Below are 17,725 nucleotides of genomic sequence, written 5' to 3'. Positions count from 1 at the left end.
ATCCCTAGTACCGCAGAAAAAAAATTCTAATACATTTATGTACACATGAGAATATATTATGTGAGAAAAATACTTTTACAATTTATACCAGAATTTTAACAGTGGCTAACCCCAGATGGCAGCAGAGAGGGTGGTTTTTACTTTTTTTATTCATTTAGCAAGTAAATATTTATTGACGTCTTTCTATGTTTAAGGTACCATTCTAGGTGTTAATGATACAGCAGTGAAGAAGATAGACACAGTCTCTGCTTCCATGGAGCCTACATTCTTAGAATGGGAGACGGACAATAAGCAAAGAAACCTACAGTGGGGTGCAGTGGCACATGGCTGTAATCCCAGTTATTGGGAGGCTGAGGCAGAAGGATTACAAATTCAAGGCTTCCCTAGGCAACACAGCAAGACACATATAAAAAGAAAGAAAAGAAAGGAAGGAAGGAAGAAAAGGAAATATATAAGGTCAAGTTGTAACAAATGCTGTAAAGAAACATATAGATCCTAGAAAGGAGAGATATTTATATACTGTCTGGATTTTGTTTTTACACTAGGAATTTATCAATGTTCTAGTCAGAAATAAAAAGTATTTTTATTTTGGAAAAAGTAAATGCATTTCAAGGATACTTTTGGAGGACTCCTGCATCAGATCCCCTTCAAGATCTATGAATGTTAAAATTTAAAGTTTATATATTTTAGTTTTTTGGAAAAAAATCACTTGTACAAAATGCCTCATTTCTTAGTGCTACTCAATAAAAGGTACTAAAGATTTATATAAACATGCTGGAGGCTCAATTTCATGGGATTCCCAGAGTATCACCTTAAACGTTTCTAGTCAATATAGAAGAGCCTAATAAATCCAAAAGAGTTGTTTTGTTTCAGTTCCAAAATTGCAGAATTGTCACTCTAGAGACAACTGTTGAGATTGTTTTATGGCAATGAAGAAAAAGTATTATTGCTTTCTGCAAATGAGAACAATGAGCCAAGCTTTTCTCTAAGTTCCCTGAGACCACAAAGTTCCAGAACAAGAAGACATGAAGGCAAAAAGGGACCTAGAATTGAAACTACACAGACATTATGAGCAGGCAACAAGTATTTCTAAGTATAATCTCCATTGATAAGTAATAGAATTAAACTGTGTATGTGTGCTTGAAAGCCTAGATATTAAAAACCCTCCTATCAAGAGGACAAGGGCATGTGCTGAGGCTGTAGCTCAGTGACAGAGCACTTGCCTTGCAAGTGTGAGGTACTGGGTTAGATCCTCAGCACCACATAAAAATAAATGAATAAAGATATTATGTCCATCTACAACTAAAAATCTTTTAAAAAGAGGACAAGGACATGATACTGAGGGCAGTTTTTGCTGAGCTATTTTTACTCTGTGCTAGCCCTCCTCTTAATCAACACATTGCATTCAGAAAATTATGATTTTCTGATGAATTTCTATACTGCTTTCCAGAGTGGCTGCACCAATTTTTAGTCCCACCAGCAATGTATGAGTGTAACTTATTCCCCACATCCTCACCAATGGTTATTGTTACTTGTACATCAACATTTATAATAGTTCAATCCACGATAGCTAAACTATAAAACCAACCTGGTTTTATTTATGTATTTATTTATTTATGTATTTATTTATTTATGTATTCATCAACAGATGAGTACATAAATAAAATATGGTATATATACACAATGGAGTATTACTCAGTCATAATGAGTGACTTTATGACATTTGCCAGCAAATGGATGGATCTGGAAACTATCACACTAAGTGAAATAATCCAGTCCCAAAAAGCAAAAGGTTGAATGTTTTCTCTGATATGTGGAAACTAATCCACAATAAGGGGGATGAGGAGAAAAATAGAAGTTCAATAGATTGGACCATGGGAATGGAGGGAAGGGAGGGGTAATAGGAAAAGGAAAGATAGTGGAATGAATCTGACATAATTTCCCTATGTACATATATGAAAACATCATAGTAAATTCCACCAACATGAACATCCACAGAATGGGATCCTAGAGGCTGGGGTTGTGGCTCAGCGGTAGAGCACTTGCCTACCATGTATAAGGCCCTGGGTTTGATCCTCAGCACCACATAAAAATAAATAAATAAAATAAAGGTATTGTGTCCAAGTACAACTAAAAAATAAATATTTAAAAAAATTAAAAAGAGTAGGATCCTAACTAGAATAAGATATATTCAATGCTTGTATAATTATATCAAAATGGATTCTGCTGTCATATATAACCAAAAAGAACCAAAAAATTTTTTAAAAGAGTGTGAATATAGTTTGTATACAACGAGATAATGAAAAATTGTGCTCTATATGTGTAATATGAATTGTAATGCATTCTGCCATCATATATAACAAATTAGAATAAAAAATTTTTAAAAAACAAAAAGAAAACTATGGTTGCAGGCTTAGAGGTATAGCTAATGACTGCAAAGGACAAGTCACTCCTACAGCGATGAGGTCTACAATCCTGGCTTCATTAGTACTATTTAATCAGCCAAACCAAAAAAGTACCATATAGATTTATACCACAAATCCCATATATACCAGTACTTGACTCATGTTGGCAGAAATCATAATACTCAGTCATCTTGCTAACTATGCAAGGGTATCCTTCCTGTACGGATAAAATCAATCTTACTAGTATTAAAAAAAAAAGCAGTTAACATATTGGTAGAAAAACCATCTGTGCCAGGCATGGTGGCACATGCCTGTAATCCTAGTGACTAGGGAGGCTGAGATAGGAGGATCATAAGTTGGAGGCTAGTCTCTACAACCTTAGCAAGACCCTGTCTCAAAATAAAACAAATAGGGAAGCTAGGGTTGTGGCTCAGTGGTAAAGCACTTGTCTCACATGTGAGGCACTGAGTTCAATTCTCAATAAATGAATAAAAGTCCATCAACAACTAAAAATATATATTAAAAATAAATAAAATAAAACAACTAAAAAAGGAAGAGCTGGGGATGTAGCTCAGTGGTAGAGCATACCTGGGTTCAATCCTTCGGCAGACAAACCATTTGGGGGACTGGACCTGTAGCTCAGTGTTAGAGCACTTGCCTGGCATGCATGGGGCCCTCGATTGGATCTTCAACACCACTGAGAAAAAAGAAACACTATTTTGTCATAATTTTTATAGCTGAAATGTTTACATAGCACAATTACAAAATAATTTAGTACACATCTATTTTTCAGAATACTTTGACTTTTTTATAACATTCTTATTTTTCATAAATCTTCTTTTTTAATAAATATTTTCTTAACTTTATTTTATTTATTTATTTTTATGTGGTGCCGAGGATCGAACCCAGGGCCCTGCACATGTAAGGTAAGCGCTCTACCACTAAGCCACAACCCCAGCCCCATAAATCTTCTTTTTTTATACCAAAGAACAATTTTCACCACAAAAAAACAAACACTTTATAAAGTCCAGATTTATATTCCCAGCCACACACAACCCTTCAATTCCTTTATTGTACTTTTCATAGACTTTGGCTAATAAAGGTAACATTCTCTCCTTCTCTCCCATTCAAAGTTAAATTACTGTCAAGTTAGACAAGAATGTACTGGAATTGTGTAGATCAGTTTTCAGGAAAGGAGTTTTGTTTTTGTTTTTGTTTTTGTTTTTTTTTTTTAAAGAGAGAGTGAGAGGGCTGGGGATGTGGCTCGTGCGGCCCGGGTTTGATCCTCAGCACCACATACAAACAAAGATGTTGTGTCCGCCGAAAACTAAAGAAAATAAATATTTAAAAAACTCTCTCTCTCTCTCCCTCTATCACTCTCTCTTTAAAAAAAAAAGAGTGAGAGATGGAGAGAGAGAGAGAGAGAGAGAGAGAGAGAGAGAGAGAGAGAGAGAGAGAGCATGCGCGCGATACCGCTTGAGCCACATCCCCAGCCCAGGAAAGGAGTTTTAAAGGAAGGAAATAACAATTCAAAATTGTCAAGGACAAATGTTTAGTCAGGTTATTTTTATACAGATGAATATAAATGAATTCAGAGAAGGCCTATGTCATTTCAACTTGAAAACTCTAAGGAGTTTTCAATTGGCAAATTTAAAGTGATTTGTTAATAAATAAGACAAAGCCCAAATATAGCCTTCTCAAATCCAAAGTATTTCTGGAAATAAAACAAAGTGTGTGATGACTCAAATACATATTTGTTGAACAGAAACAAAGACAAACAGTAATCAAAAAATATTTATGGAGCTTGGATTATAGCTCAATGGTAGAGCACTTGCCTCACATGTGTGAGGCACTGGGTTCAATTCTCAGCACTGCATATGAATAAATGAATAAAATAAAGGTCCATCAACAACTAAAAAAAATTTAAATAATATTTTCTATTTCCAAGGACAGTAGTATGCACCCATAATCCCACTGACTAGGGAGGCTGAAGCAGGAGGATCCCAAGTTCAAGGCCAGCCTCAGTGATTTCACTAAGCCTTAATCAATTTAGCAAGACCCTGTCTTGAAATAAAAAATAAAAAGGGCTGGGGATGCAGCTCAGTGGTTAAGTGGCCCAGGGTTGAATCCCAAGTACCAAAAACAAATAATAATAATAAATCCTATTTTTTGGAATTTAAAGTGTAAATTCAGGGCTAGAAATGTACCTCAGTGGTTAGAGCACTTATCTGTCTAGATGTGAGAAGACCTGGGTTCGATCTCCAGGATTGAAAAAATGGAAAGTTTTGTTTTGGTTTTGGTTTTGGTTTTTAATGTAGCAAACTAAGACTATAATGGTTGAAATCTTTAGAAAGGTAGTTCTGGTTGATGCACTTTACCTACAAGAGATCTCTCTCCCATTTTAGACATGCAATATTCATAAAGTAGATGCCTACCTTTAATTAGTTGACTTTAAGAGCGATGCACTGTTTTTGTCTGTATGCTGGGCATTGAACTCAGAGTCCCACACATTCTAAGCACATGTTCTATCACTGAACTGTACTCCAAGATTCACCTTTTTAATTCTGAAAAACTGTAGGGAGTTAAGCTACAACTAAATTCCAAATTTTGGCTTTGTATATTCTATCAGATCTTTGAAATAAATTACAAAGCACTTCTTTTTAAAATATTTTTTAGTTGCCAATGGACCTTTATTTTGTTTCTTTGTTTATTTATATGTGGTTGTGAGACAAAGTTAGGAGGCTATTATACTTTTACATGTATTTAAACACGTTTTTAATAATATGAACACTACTCTGTTTTATGTTTCTTTTCATTCAATGCTATAAAGTGACCATTTTTCTGTCAGTAAATATTATTTGATCTATTTTGGTCCTTGGGATTGAACCCTGGGCTTCACACACAGTGACTTTTAATATATAACAATAGTTAATACTTTTACCTAATTGAATCTTCATAACAACTTGATCAGAGAAGTCCTATTATTATCCCCATTTTATAGATGATAACTTTGAGAGACAGAGAGGGTAAAATCTTTCCCAATGACACACAGCTAAAAAGTGACAAAACTGAAATTTGAATCCTGTCAGGCTGATCCAGATCTGTGGGGGGTTTTTGTTGTTGTTGTTGTCTTTCTGTTTCTGGTGACTGAACCCAGCCAGAGCCCTACACATGCTAGACAAGGACTCTATCAACTGAGCTACATCTCCATAACCCAAATTCTTCGAATGGAGGGCCTTGCACATGCTAGACAAATGCTCTATCATTGAGCTTTGCCTCCAGCCCTACATGCCTTAATTTTAAAAGGATGGCTACAAGCCCATTATATAAATGTACCATAATTAAGTCAATCAATTATTGTTAGGTGATGTGAGTTTTAAAGATTGAGCAGGTTGTATATACTTTTAATCCTAGCTACTAGGGTGGATGAAGGAGGATTGCTTGAACCCAGGAGCTCAGAGCCATCCTGGGCAACATAGAGATATCTTATCTCTTAACAATGTACGAGCAAATGAAAAGAAATTCCAAACAAAAGGGCTATGAACAAAGTTACAAAGTTGTCAAACATTGTGGCACACTTGATGATATGGCTGATATGGCCAGAGCATATGGTATGAGTGGGAAAAGAGGTTGGAAAGGTAAGTAAAGTCAGATCATGAAGGATAAATTTGAAAGGTACAAGTCAGGAGTCAGTAAAAGGCCTGACAATGGAATATTCAGTCATAAAAAGGAATGAAACTCAAACACATACTGACATGTGGATGAAAGTTAAGACATTAAGTTAAACAAAATAAACCAGATACAAAAAGGTAAATATTGTAAACAGTATTTACAAATAGTGCCTACCTCATAAACATGTGCACTTATTACATATCAATAAAAAGGCCTAGAATAGTCAGGTATGGTAATGCACACCTATAATCCCAGCTGCTCGGGAGGTTGAGGCAAGAGAGGCAGGAAGAGCACAAGTTCAAGATCAGAACTCAGTGAGACACTGTATTAAAATAAAAGATAAAAATGGCTAGGCCCCATAGCACACACCTGTAATCCCAGCAGCTTGGGAGGCTGAGATAGGAGAATCACGAGTTCAAAGCCAGCCTCAGCAACAGTGAGGCTCTAAGCAACTCAGTGAGACCCTATCTCTAAATAAAATACAAAAAAGGTCTGGGGTGGTTGAGTGTCCCTGAGTTCAATCCCCAGTACCCCTAAAAATTTAAAAATAAAATAAAATAAAAATGGCTGGAAATGTAGCTCAGTGGAAGAGTGTTACCTAGCATGTGTAAGACCCTGGGTTCAATCCCCAGCACCCTCCCTCCACCACATACAAAAAGCTTAGAACAGGTAGATTCATAGAGATAGAAAGTAGAAGTAACCAAGGAGTGGGGAAAGAGAAAATGAAAATTTATTGTTTGATGGATACTGACTTTTAGTTCAGAACAACAAAAAAGTTATGGAAATGGATAGCACTGCTATTTGTACAACATTGTAAATACAGCAGCACTGCAAAACTGTCACTTAAAATGGTTAAAATGGGTGAGCTGTGGTGGCACATGACTGTAATTCCAACAACTCAGGAGGCTGAGGCAGGAAGAGCACAAGTTCAAGAGCAGCCTGGGCAACTTATCAAGCCCCTAAGCAACTTAGCAAGACCCTGTCTCAAAAAAAAATAATAAAAATAAAAAGAAGGCTGTGATGTGTCCCAGTGGTTAAGTACCACTGTGTTAAATCCTTGGTACCAAAAAACATACACAAACAAACACACACACACACACACACACACACACACACAATTAAGATGGCAAACTTTATATTACATATATATGTATATATGAGTATGTTTGTATATATGTGCATACACACACACAAATGCACACATATATAACCACAATTTTTAAAAAGGCTAATGACCAGAAAAAAAAAAAGATCAGGGACTTAATTAATAGGGAGGAAGAAACAAGCCAGGCCAGGTGATGCACACCTATAATCCCAGCAAATCAGGAGGCCAAGGCAGAAGGATGGCAAGTTTGAGGCCAGCCTCAGCAACTTAGCAAGAACCTGTCTTAAAATTAAAAAAAAAATAAAAAGGGCCAGGGATGGAGCTCGGTGTAAAAGAGCCCTTGGGTTCAATCTCCAGTACCAAAAAAGAGAAAAGTAAAAAAAAAAAAGAGGAGAAAGCAAATCTGGGAAATATTAATAGACAACAGACTGGGTGATTGACTGAATGTGGTGGGGTGAGGAAAAAAAAAAACTTCAGTTTCCAGATAGACAGGAATGGCATTATCAGTTTTCTATTATAGATAAGGAAACAAAAGTCCAAAAATAACAAAGTAACTTGTCCTAGGTCATGGTTTATTAATAGCAAAATTGGAAGTGAAACACCAGAACATGGACTGACATTCAGTACTTTCCACTACAACATAACTCATCCAAAAAAGAGCCTGGTCTCACGTTTGAATAGCACTCTGATATACAAAGCACTTTTACATACATTATTTCATAAAGTGCTTTCACATACATTATTTCACTCCCCAACAAAATTTCACAACAACCTGTGAGTTAGACAAGGCAAGTATTGTCATTCTACTGGCAAGTATACACTTAAATGGAGTAAGGAAATTGACACAACTCTTTGAAATACTCAAATATCTAAGCTTTATCTGTTGGATGAAAGGAGAGCTTAAGGGCTGGAGCTGGGGCTCAGTGGTAGAGCGCTCAACGTATAAGACACTGGGTTCGATCCTCAGCACCACATAAAAATAAAATAAAGGTATTTTGTCCACCTACAAACATATTGCTACTTAGTTTTTGACTGAAGGGAGAAAATAGGGTAGAAATACAAGTGGTTTGGGTAGGTTTCAGGGCTGCCATATTTCACAACTCCATGTCATAATTTTTATAGACTATGACTGGTGTCCCCTGGATTTGTGCAACACAACAGCCCTAGATAATATAAAGTAAGGTGTCTTTGACTTGCAGATCAGGATCTACTGGTAAATCAAGAAACTTCACATCCTGGAGCACTCAACTGGCTCCCAAAAAATGTTTTCTCCTTTCTGCTACATCCCCTTTCTGCCCCATGTTCCTGCTGATATTCTCAGTGTGAGGGGAGAACACAGTCAGAAATTATTTCTCAGGGACTACATTGTCAGTATCTGTCCTGATCTTAAGACTGTAAAGTTAAAAGACGTTCTTCCCAAGCTAGGGGTGTAGCTCAGTTGAAGAGCACTTGCCTAGTGTGCAGGAGGCTGGGAGTTCAATTTCCAGCAAAGCATAAAATAAAAAAGAATCTCCTGCTTATAAAAAGAGAGAGATCATCATAACTAAAGATTGGGAGGAGACAAAGGTGGTCTTGTGTGATCATCTCTGTTTAGTGGGAAAAATATTTCTAATAAGTACCAGGATAGTACTGTCAAACCTTCTTCCAATATGATTATACTCATATTAAGTCCAAAGGTAACGAGAGAAAATGTAGGTCATAACAGGAATTCATTTGGCAATCCACTCACACCTTAAGACCAAGTTAAGAGAATACTAATAGAGGTTACAGATAATATTGATAAGCTTGTGACCGAGCTGTGTTTAGGTGCAACACAAAACTGTGAACAACTGGTCCGGTCAGATGTTTCAATTATAGAAGATAATCTAAAAGTAACCAGATGCTTCAAACGTAGAATATAACCTAAAACCACCACTGAAGGGAGGGCTAGGGGATATAGCTCAGTGAAAGAGCACTTTCCTAGCATGTGTAAGACCCTGGGCTCCATCTCCAGCACCACAAAACAATAAAAAACAACTACTAGAAGTTCTAAGGCCCTAAGCAACTTAGTGAGACACTATCTCTAAATAAAATACAAAATAGGGCTGGGGATGTGGCTCTGTGTGCCCCTGAATTCAATCCCCAGAACTCCCCCCATCAAAAAAGATGAATGAATAAAGAAAATGTGGTATATATGCATAATAGGGTTATATTCAGCCATAAAGAAGAATGACATTATGTCATCTGCATGTAAATGGATGGAACTAGTATTAAGCCAAATAAGTCAACCTCAGAAGGTCAAGGGACACAAGTTTTCTCTATATGACAAAGCTAGAGAGGAAAAAGGAAAAGAAAGATGGAGGTGGATCATATGAAAATCAAAGGAATATCACTAGAGGAAAGGTACCAAAGAGTGAGAGGTGGGGAGAGAAGGGGGAAGTACTGGAGAGTGATACTGGCCAAATTATATTATTATATTTTGTACAAATGTGTAACAACAAATCCCAACAATATGTGCAACTAAAATGCACCAATAAAAAAGGCAGTAAAAATAAAAAAAGAAGGAAAGGCTAGACAACTGTTTTGCCTGAAGATATTTCTGATGACACCATACCAAGCATCACAGAAAGTGTTTCTTTCTTACCCTGCCTAATCTCTGTCTGCTTTTCCTGACCTCTTCTTATACTGTTCACTGGCATTCCTTAACCTCTGTAGTGTCACTTGGTGATCTGAGGCTTACTGACCACAGCCACTTGGCATAAATATCATTTTACTGCCTATAGAGCTATTCGCTGAGGAAACTTACTATGAAATTGTAAAAACAGGAAACAAATTAAAATGGAGATGATATGGAAACCAAACCTGTCACTCCAAAGCCCATGCTCCTAACCCTCTCCAAAACAGTATAGCCAAAGGACTTCACCACAGACAGTTCTTCAAAGCATTCAAAAGATGATCCACATCTATCATCTTCAATACCCCTCCCCAACATAAAATTTGTACTACAATCAGGCAACCAGGCAAGCCCCTTCACTGATTGCCATACAGTATATGCTCTTACACTTTCTTTCCTTTACTTTTTTTGTGGGGGGTGGGTGGGTACCAGGAATTGAACCTAATGGTCCTTAACCACTGAGCCACATCCTCAGTCCTTTATTTATTATTATTATTTTTTTTAATTTTGTGACGGGGTCTCACTAAGCTGCTTAGAGCCTTGCCAAATTGCTGAGGCTGGCCTCAAACTTGCAATCCTGCCTTAGCCCCGCCAAGCCACCGGGATTACAGGCATGCACAATCACCTCCAGCTTTACCCTTTCTTTCCAAGACTTTGTTTAGACTGGTCCCCTCATCTAGAATGCTCTCTTATACATAATTAAATCCTAAAACCTAACTAGTCTATAATATCCACAAAAGCAGGAAAGCATTCACTGTGTTTACTATCATATCCCCGGTGAACATGGTAACTACTTAATGAATCATTATTGAGTAAGTAAATGAACCAAAGTCACACCTCCCCACTGACAGAACATGTTAAATTTATTTGTGAATTCCAAATACCCTAGAATCAGCATCATGGTTTAAGTAGCCAATTTCTCTCTAATTGTTTGATATTAGATTTCTTTCCCTGGCTACATACTGGAGAATATGCCTTATGTTTCTCTGCATATCTGACAGGGTCTAAGTAAACACTGGATACATAAGCATACAATAAACAATAATTAGAGTGCTGATGTGCTTCATAAAAATTCCATTTATAGCCAGGTGCAATGCTGCACGCCTGTAATCCCAGTGACTCAGGAGGCTGAGGCAGGAGGATCCCAACTTCAAATCCAGCCTCAGCAACTTAGCAAGGTCCTTAGGCAACTTAGCAAGACCCTGTCTCAAAAAACATATATATGTGTGTATGTATATATGTGTGTGTGTGTGTGTGTGTGCGTGTGTGTGTATATATATATATATATATCAGGAATTGGGAATGTGCCTCTGTGGTTAAATACCTCTAGGTTCAATCCCTGGTACCAAAAACATCCATGTGAGAAGGTAGACATGGGCTGGGGATGTGGCTCAAGTGGTAGCACACTCGCCTGGCATGTGTGCAGCCCGGGTTCGATCCTCAGCACCACATATAAACAAAGATGTTGTGTCCGCTGAAAACTAAAAAATAAATATTAAAAAAAAAGAGAGAGAAGGTAGACATTTGGTAGAGTAAAATAGACATGTATAAAGCCTTTTCCTTTGCTGACATTTTGGGAAATAATCTGGAAAATCTCAATGGCTCAGAGTTTCTGGCTTGCTAATAATTACATAAGCAGATTATTATGAGTTTTCTTGGTGGGGAAGTAGAATGACTACATCATAGTGACATGATATGCTAAATGTCATGAGTTTTGAGATGCCATGTTAACATTCTGTAAGTGTATTGTAGGATACTGAGCCCTCCCAATATGAGTTTTCCACTTTCTGTGGTGTAATTTGGAAATTAAATATTGCTTGTAGATATTGATTAGTATATTGCTCCAATAGTCTAGTAAATTTATAGTATAGCAGAACTATAATTTACAATTTTATTATATATGTTGTTAAAATTACTTTTATCATAAATATTTAAAAATAATATTACAAACTAACTTTATTGTATTTTTACTACCTGCCAGGCACTCTTCTTATAGCTTGACATGTATCAGCTCATTGAAAATCTCAGGAGGTAGGTATTGTTATTGCTTCCATTTTACAAAATTAAAGGAGGGTTTGGGATATAGCCGGTAAGAGAACCTGCCTTACCTTGAGAGGGAAGGAGGGGGACAGATAGGAAGGAAAGAAAAGGAAGGAAAGGAGGGGAAAAGTCTTCATAACGTCATACAAGTTGTAAGGAGAACAGCTAGGATTCCAAATCAGGCAGTTTGGTACCAGAGGCTCCAACACTTTTTTTGGTAGAGGGATACTGGTGATTAAACCTAGGGGTTCTTTACCACTGAGCTACATCCCCAGTAATTTTTATTTTTTATTTTCAGAGAGGGTCTGGCTAAGTTGCTGAGGCTGCCCTGAACTTGCCATTCTCCTGAAGCCTCCTGAGTCACGAGGAATACAGGCACATGCCAGTGTACCCATCTTCAGCAAATCTTTAAATAATACACTTAGTTAAAAATAAAACTGGAGGGTGCACAGGGGCAGGAAATATGGTGGAATGAGATGGACATAATTACCCTAGGTACATGTATGATTGCACATATGGTGTGATGCTATATCATGTACAACCAGAGAAATGTAAACTTGTACTGCAATTGTGTACAATGAAACAAATGCATTCTGCTATCATATATGCCTAATTAAAATGAATAAATTAAAAACAAATAAATAAAACTATGCCAGGTACAGTGCCTTACATCTACAATCCCAGCATCTCAGGAAGCTGAGTCAGGAGGATCACAAGTTCAAAGCCAGCCTCAGCAACTTAGCAAGGCCCAGAACTTAGTGAAGCCCTATCTCTAAATAAAATACAAAATAGGGCTGGGGATGTGGCTCAGTGGCTGAGTGCCCCTGAGTTCAACCACTGGTACCAGAAAAAAGAAGTTTAAAATAAAAAGGAATGGGAATGTATTCAGTAGAGTGCTTGCCTAGATTTCACAAGCCTCTGGGTTCAATCTCCAATGCCACCAAAAAAAAAAAAAATAGTATAAGAACGAAGATCCTATGACTTACCACTTGCCCTAAAATGTTAAGAAACAGAAATTTGTGGGATATTTTTGAAATAAACACAATGGACAAACTATTTCATCACATACCTGGCACTCAAAGTTAAAAAACAAACTGTACCAAATAAATTTTTTACTCACCATCATTCAATGAATTTAAGTCTTTAAAAGTATCTGAACATTACAAAGGTTTTTTATGACCCAATTAATATTATCACACAGCTAGAAACAGGTGTGATTTAGATGGATAATATTTGAAGATAGGACACCAATTTGATGGCTAATATACAAAAATGCACTTATAACTGTAATTAGAAATTAGTGTCAAGATAGTAGAACTATAAATATGAACTAACAATTACTATTTGGAACTAACAGTAAAAGAGAAGAAGAAATTTATTGGTCAATATGAAACTCACTATATGCAAATAATGGCAATATGATTTTTCCATAATACAATCAGCCAGGCACAGTTGCACAAACCTGTAATCCCAGCAACTCAGGAAGCTATGACAGGAGGATTCCAAATTGGAGGCCAGCCTCAGCAATTTAGCAAGACCCTGTCTCTGTCTCTCTCTCTCTCTCTCTCTCTCTCTCTCTCTCTCTCTCTTTCTCATACACACACACACACACACACACACACACACAAAAGGATCAGGGCTGTAGTTCTGTAGTAAAATGCCCCCAGGTTCAATCCCCACTACTTTAAAAAAATTAGTGGTAAAAATACAATCAATATATTTATTAACAACTAATGCCATATTCTTGGTATTATTGGTTTAATATTGCATTAACAATAATTAATGCAGTAATTAATTTATTATTTATTAAGAAAATAATTCTATTAGACTTGTAGCTCCTCCATGGTAGAATGCTTGCCTAGCATGTGTGATAATGACCTGGCTTTGGTCAACAGCATTGTAAAAAGAATAATTCTTAGCACAAATAATTTTATCATCATCAAAAAAGTTAGAATATCCCTCTTTTGGGACCCCTCCCTCCTTGGAAGTTCTGCTTCTTTCTATTACTCTAATAAATCTTGTTACTTTGCTCTCAAAAAAAAGATACTTTCCTTTATTCTTACCACAACAGATAAAATTACACGTGGAACTCTTTCTTTAGTTTTGTTTTTTCTGGTACTGGAGATTGAACCCAGGGCCTTGCATGCTGAGCTCCATCACCAGCCCTTAATTTTTAATTCTGAGAAAGAGTCTCACTAAGTTGCCCAGGCTGGCTTTAAATTTGCAATCCTCCTGCATCAGCCTACCAAGTAGCTGGGCTTACAAGCATATGCCACCATGCTATACAAAAATACATTACTTTTTAATGAACAAATGAAACAATGTCAATGGCCAGGTTAAAACAACATAACTAGGCGCTGGGATTGTGGCTCAGTGGTAGAGCGCTCGCCTAGCACGGGCGGGACCCAGGTTCGATCTTCAGCACCACATAAAAATAAAGGCATTGTGTTGTGTCCATCTATACCTAAAAAAAAAAAAATATTAAAAAAACCAACATAACTTACATGTGAAAAAAAAACATTTATTTCAATCAGCATAACATTAAAATGCACTTTTGATTACAGGTCTGAAAAAAGCAAACTTCTAGAGACTTATGATAAAAATAAGCAAAAACAACTTTTTTTTCAAATCCTCAAGAGCAGCCAGCCACAGAGATGGATGCCTGTAATCCCAGTGACTCAGGAGGCTGAGGAAGGAGGATTGCAAGTTTAAGGCCAGCCTCAGCAACTTAGTGAGGACCTCAGCAACATAGTGACACTCTGTCTCAAAATAAAAAAATTAAAAAGGGGACTGGAGTTGTGGCTCAGTGGTAGAGTGCTCAGCTAGCATGTGTGAGGCCCTGGGTTCAATCCTCAGCACCATATAAAAATAAATAAATAAAATAAAGGTATTGTGTCCAACTACAACTAAAAAATATTTTAAAACATTAAAAAGGGCTGGAGATGTGATGCAGTGGTAAAACACCCCTGGGTTCAATCCCTAACACCAATATAAAAATCCTCAAGACATAGCTATACAATTCTAAATGTAGACAAAAAATATAGTACAAAACGCACATAACTCGCTCAAAATTAGGATTTTTTCCTCATTCCCATTAAAGAAAGAAGGGTTTGTGACTGCTGATATTATATTTATATCCCATAAACCTGAGCACACAAAATTAGAAAAGAATTTTAATTTGCTAACTATGCTGGACAACCTAGGAACATATATTTAGAAACCAGAAATATTATGCCCTTTCACTTTTTTTGTGGTCTGGGAATTGAACCCAGAGATGCTTTACCACTAAGCCACATCCCCAGTCCTTTCTATTTGTTTTATTTTGAGACAGAATCTCACTGAGTTGCTTAGAGCCTCACTAAACTGCTGAGGCTGCCCTTGAACTTGCAATCCTTCTGCCTCAGCCTGTAATCCCAAATTGCTGGGATTACAGGCAACACTAGCAGCACCCAGATGCCTTTTCACTTTAAAGAAACATGTTATAAAGAAATGTTGATAGTTTTCCTGCCATACTATCTCATCAAGTTAAGTAAGCAAGTTATATAACATTCAATTAACCTGAACACTGAGACTTAGAAGTGAAAAATATAATCACAGGGATATTGGTTATATCTGGACTGACCACTGCTGATCAACTATCTACCCCCACCAATTCTGATGTATGTTCTACAAAATACTACTGTTTAAACATAGATGTTGTAAAATGTGGTCTGCCTTTTAATAAAAACAAGTAGTTATTCTCATATATGTTATTCTCATCTTTGCCAGTGACTATAAACTCAAATGTTTCCTCACAAGTTTCTTTCCAAACTAGCAAATGAAGATTATTTTCACTCATTGGAATGTCAAGTCTCAATTAATAAAGTTTGACAAGCACTTTTAAATACAGTGTATAAAGCTGAGTGCAGTGGTACACATCTCTAATCCCAACAACTTGGGAAGCTGAGGCAGAAGGATTACAAGTTCAAGACCAGCCTCAGCAATTTAGTGAGGCCCTAAGCAACTCAGTGAGACCTTGTCTCAAAATGCAATATAAAAACAGGCTGGAGATATGGCTCAGTGGCTAAGCACCCTTCAGTTCAATCTCTGATACCTCAATAAATGAATAAATAAATGCAGTGTATAGATTAAGGCAGTTTAACAGGGAATATAGAAAAAAAGGGATGTATTGAGCCAGGTGTAGTGGTACACATTTGTAATCCCAGCAACTCAGCATGCTAAGGCAGGAGGATTGCAAGTTGGAGGCCATCCTGGGCAACTTAGTGAGACCCTGATTCAAAATAAAAATAAATAAATAAAAAGGGCTAGGGATATAGCTCAGTGGTAATATGGCCCTGGGTTCAACCCCTGTACCAAAAAGAAAGGAAGGAAGGAAGGAAGGAAGGAAGGAAGGAAGGAAGGAAGGAAGGAAGGAAGAAAGAAAGGTATTGCCTTTAGAGCTCTCACAGAAGTAAAGGTTGCAGTATGTTAGCTGGGGAGGTATATATATATATATATATATATATATATATATATATATATATACTGGGTATTGAACCCAGGATTCTTTACCACTTAGCTATATCCTCAGTTCTTTTTTAAAAAAAACAACTGCAGTTAGTTGGCTGGGGCTGTGGTTCAGCTGTAGAATGCTCACCTAGCACATGTGAGACCCTGGGTTCGATTGTCAGCACCACATAAAAATAAATAAAATAAAGGCATTGTGTCTAACTACACCTAAAAAATAAATATTAAAAAAACTGCAGTTAGCTTTTTAAAATATTTTTTAGTTATACATGAACATGATAACTCTATATTATTTATTTATTTTTATGTGGTGCTGAGGATTGAATCCAGTGCCTCACATGTGCTAGGCAAGTGCTCTATTGCTGAGCCACAACCCCAGCCCCTCACCTTTTTTTTTTTTTTTTGAGACGGGGTCTCACTAAGTTGCTGAGGCTGGTCTTGAACTTGCCACTCTCCTGCCTCAGAATATTGAGTATCCAGGATTACAGGTGTGTACCAGCACTCCCAGCAGCAGGGGTTATTTTTGCTGCCTCCTCTTTTTTTCTTCCTCCTCCTCCTCCTCCTCCTCCTCCTCCTCCTCTCTCTATTTCTCTCTCTCAATAAATTTTACTGTTTCTGCATGCTTGGTTTCAAGAAAAATAACCCTCTATATTAAAGAATAGAGATATTAACCTATCACTTGGAAGGATTAATATTTAACCCTACTTAGAGGCCACAAATCAAGATCTCAACTGTGATTGGAAAAGTATAGTTACTATCAGGTTAAGAAGACTAAGAGAGAAGTCACTTTGAAAGAGAAAAGGAAAAGCAAAGACTTCCTTAAGAAAAAAACAGAACATCTTTTGGTTTTAAAAATGGTATTCATTGTATTCATTGGTTGAGGATATAGCTCAGTGACAGAGCACTTGCCTGGCAAGTGTAAGGCCTTGGGTTTGATCACCAGCACCCTCCCCCCCACACACACACACATGCACACACTGGCCATGTGTGAGGTCCTGGGTTTGATCCCCAGCAACACACACACACATTATTCATTCCCAGCAATTTTTAAAAATGATATAAAGTTAAACTTAAGGCAAAAACTCAATCAGAATTTTAAAAAATTGTGGATTGTGTGAGATTCAGCACATCCCAAAGAATAAAAGGATAGCAAGTCTCTTCCCTGAGACAGGGTATCTCTATGTTGTTCAGGTTTTCCTTGAACAGCTGGGCTCAAGTGATCCTCCTGCTTCAGCCTCCCCAGCAGCTGGGGTTATAGGCTGACCCTGGAGATCCGTCCCCAGTACCATGATAAAGAAATAGAGACACTGACAGACAGTGAGTGATAGAATGTCCTTCATCTTT

The 17,725-nt window shown here is 37.1% G+C and overlaps 1 protein-coding gene across 4 annotated transcripts in view; it reads right to left on the bottom strand.

The window, feature by feature from the left end:
• Atp7a (ATPase copper transporting alpha) overlaps positions 1-17,725 on the bottom strand; it is a 148,070-nt gene that overhangs the window by 128,786 nt on the left and 1,559 nt on the right. For 2 of the 4 annotated variants that reach the window (XM_058584912.1, XM_046462140.2), the window contains exon 2: positions 2,994-3,102. The exons of the other annotated variants lie outside the window; for them this stretch is intronic. Coding sequence is in view for 1 of the 2 variants with exons in the window: in XM_046462140.2 (XP_046318096.1) it covers positions 2,994-3,070 (77 nt within the window). In the remaining variant the exon portion in view is untranslated. The remainder of the gene's footprint in view (positions 1-2,993; positions 3,103-17,725) is intronic. 4 annotated transcript variants of the gene reach the window in all.

The sequence above is a fragment of the Marmota monax genome, unplaced genomic scaffold, assembly GCF_021218885.2.
Source record: "Marmota monax isolate L192 unplaced genomic scaffold, Marmota_monax_Labrador192_F-V1.1 WCK01_AAM20220418_F8-fsc00192, whole genome shotgun sequence".
Classification (NCBI taxonomy): domain Eukaryota; kingdom Metazoa; phylum Chordata; class Mammalia; order Rodentia; family Sciuridae; genus Marmota; species Marmota monax.
Note: the sequence above shows the minus strand (reverse complement) of the source record. Positions and strands in the feature narration are given on the sequence as shown.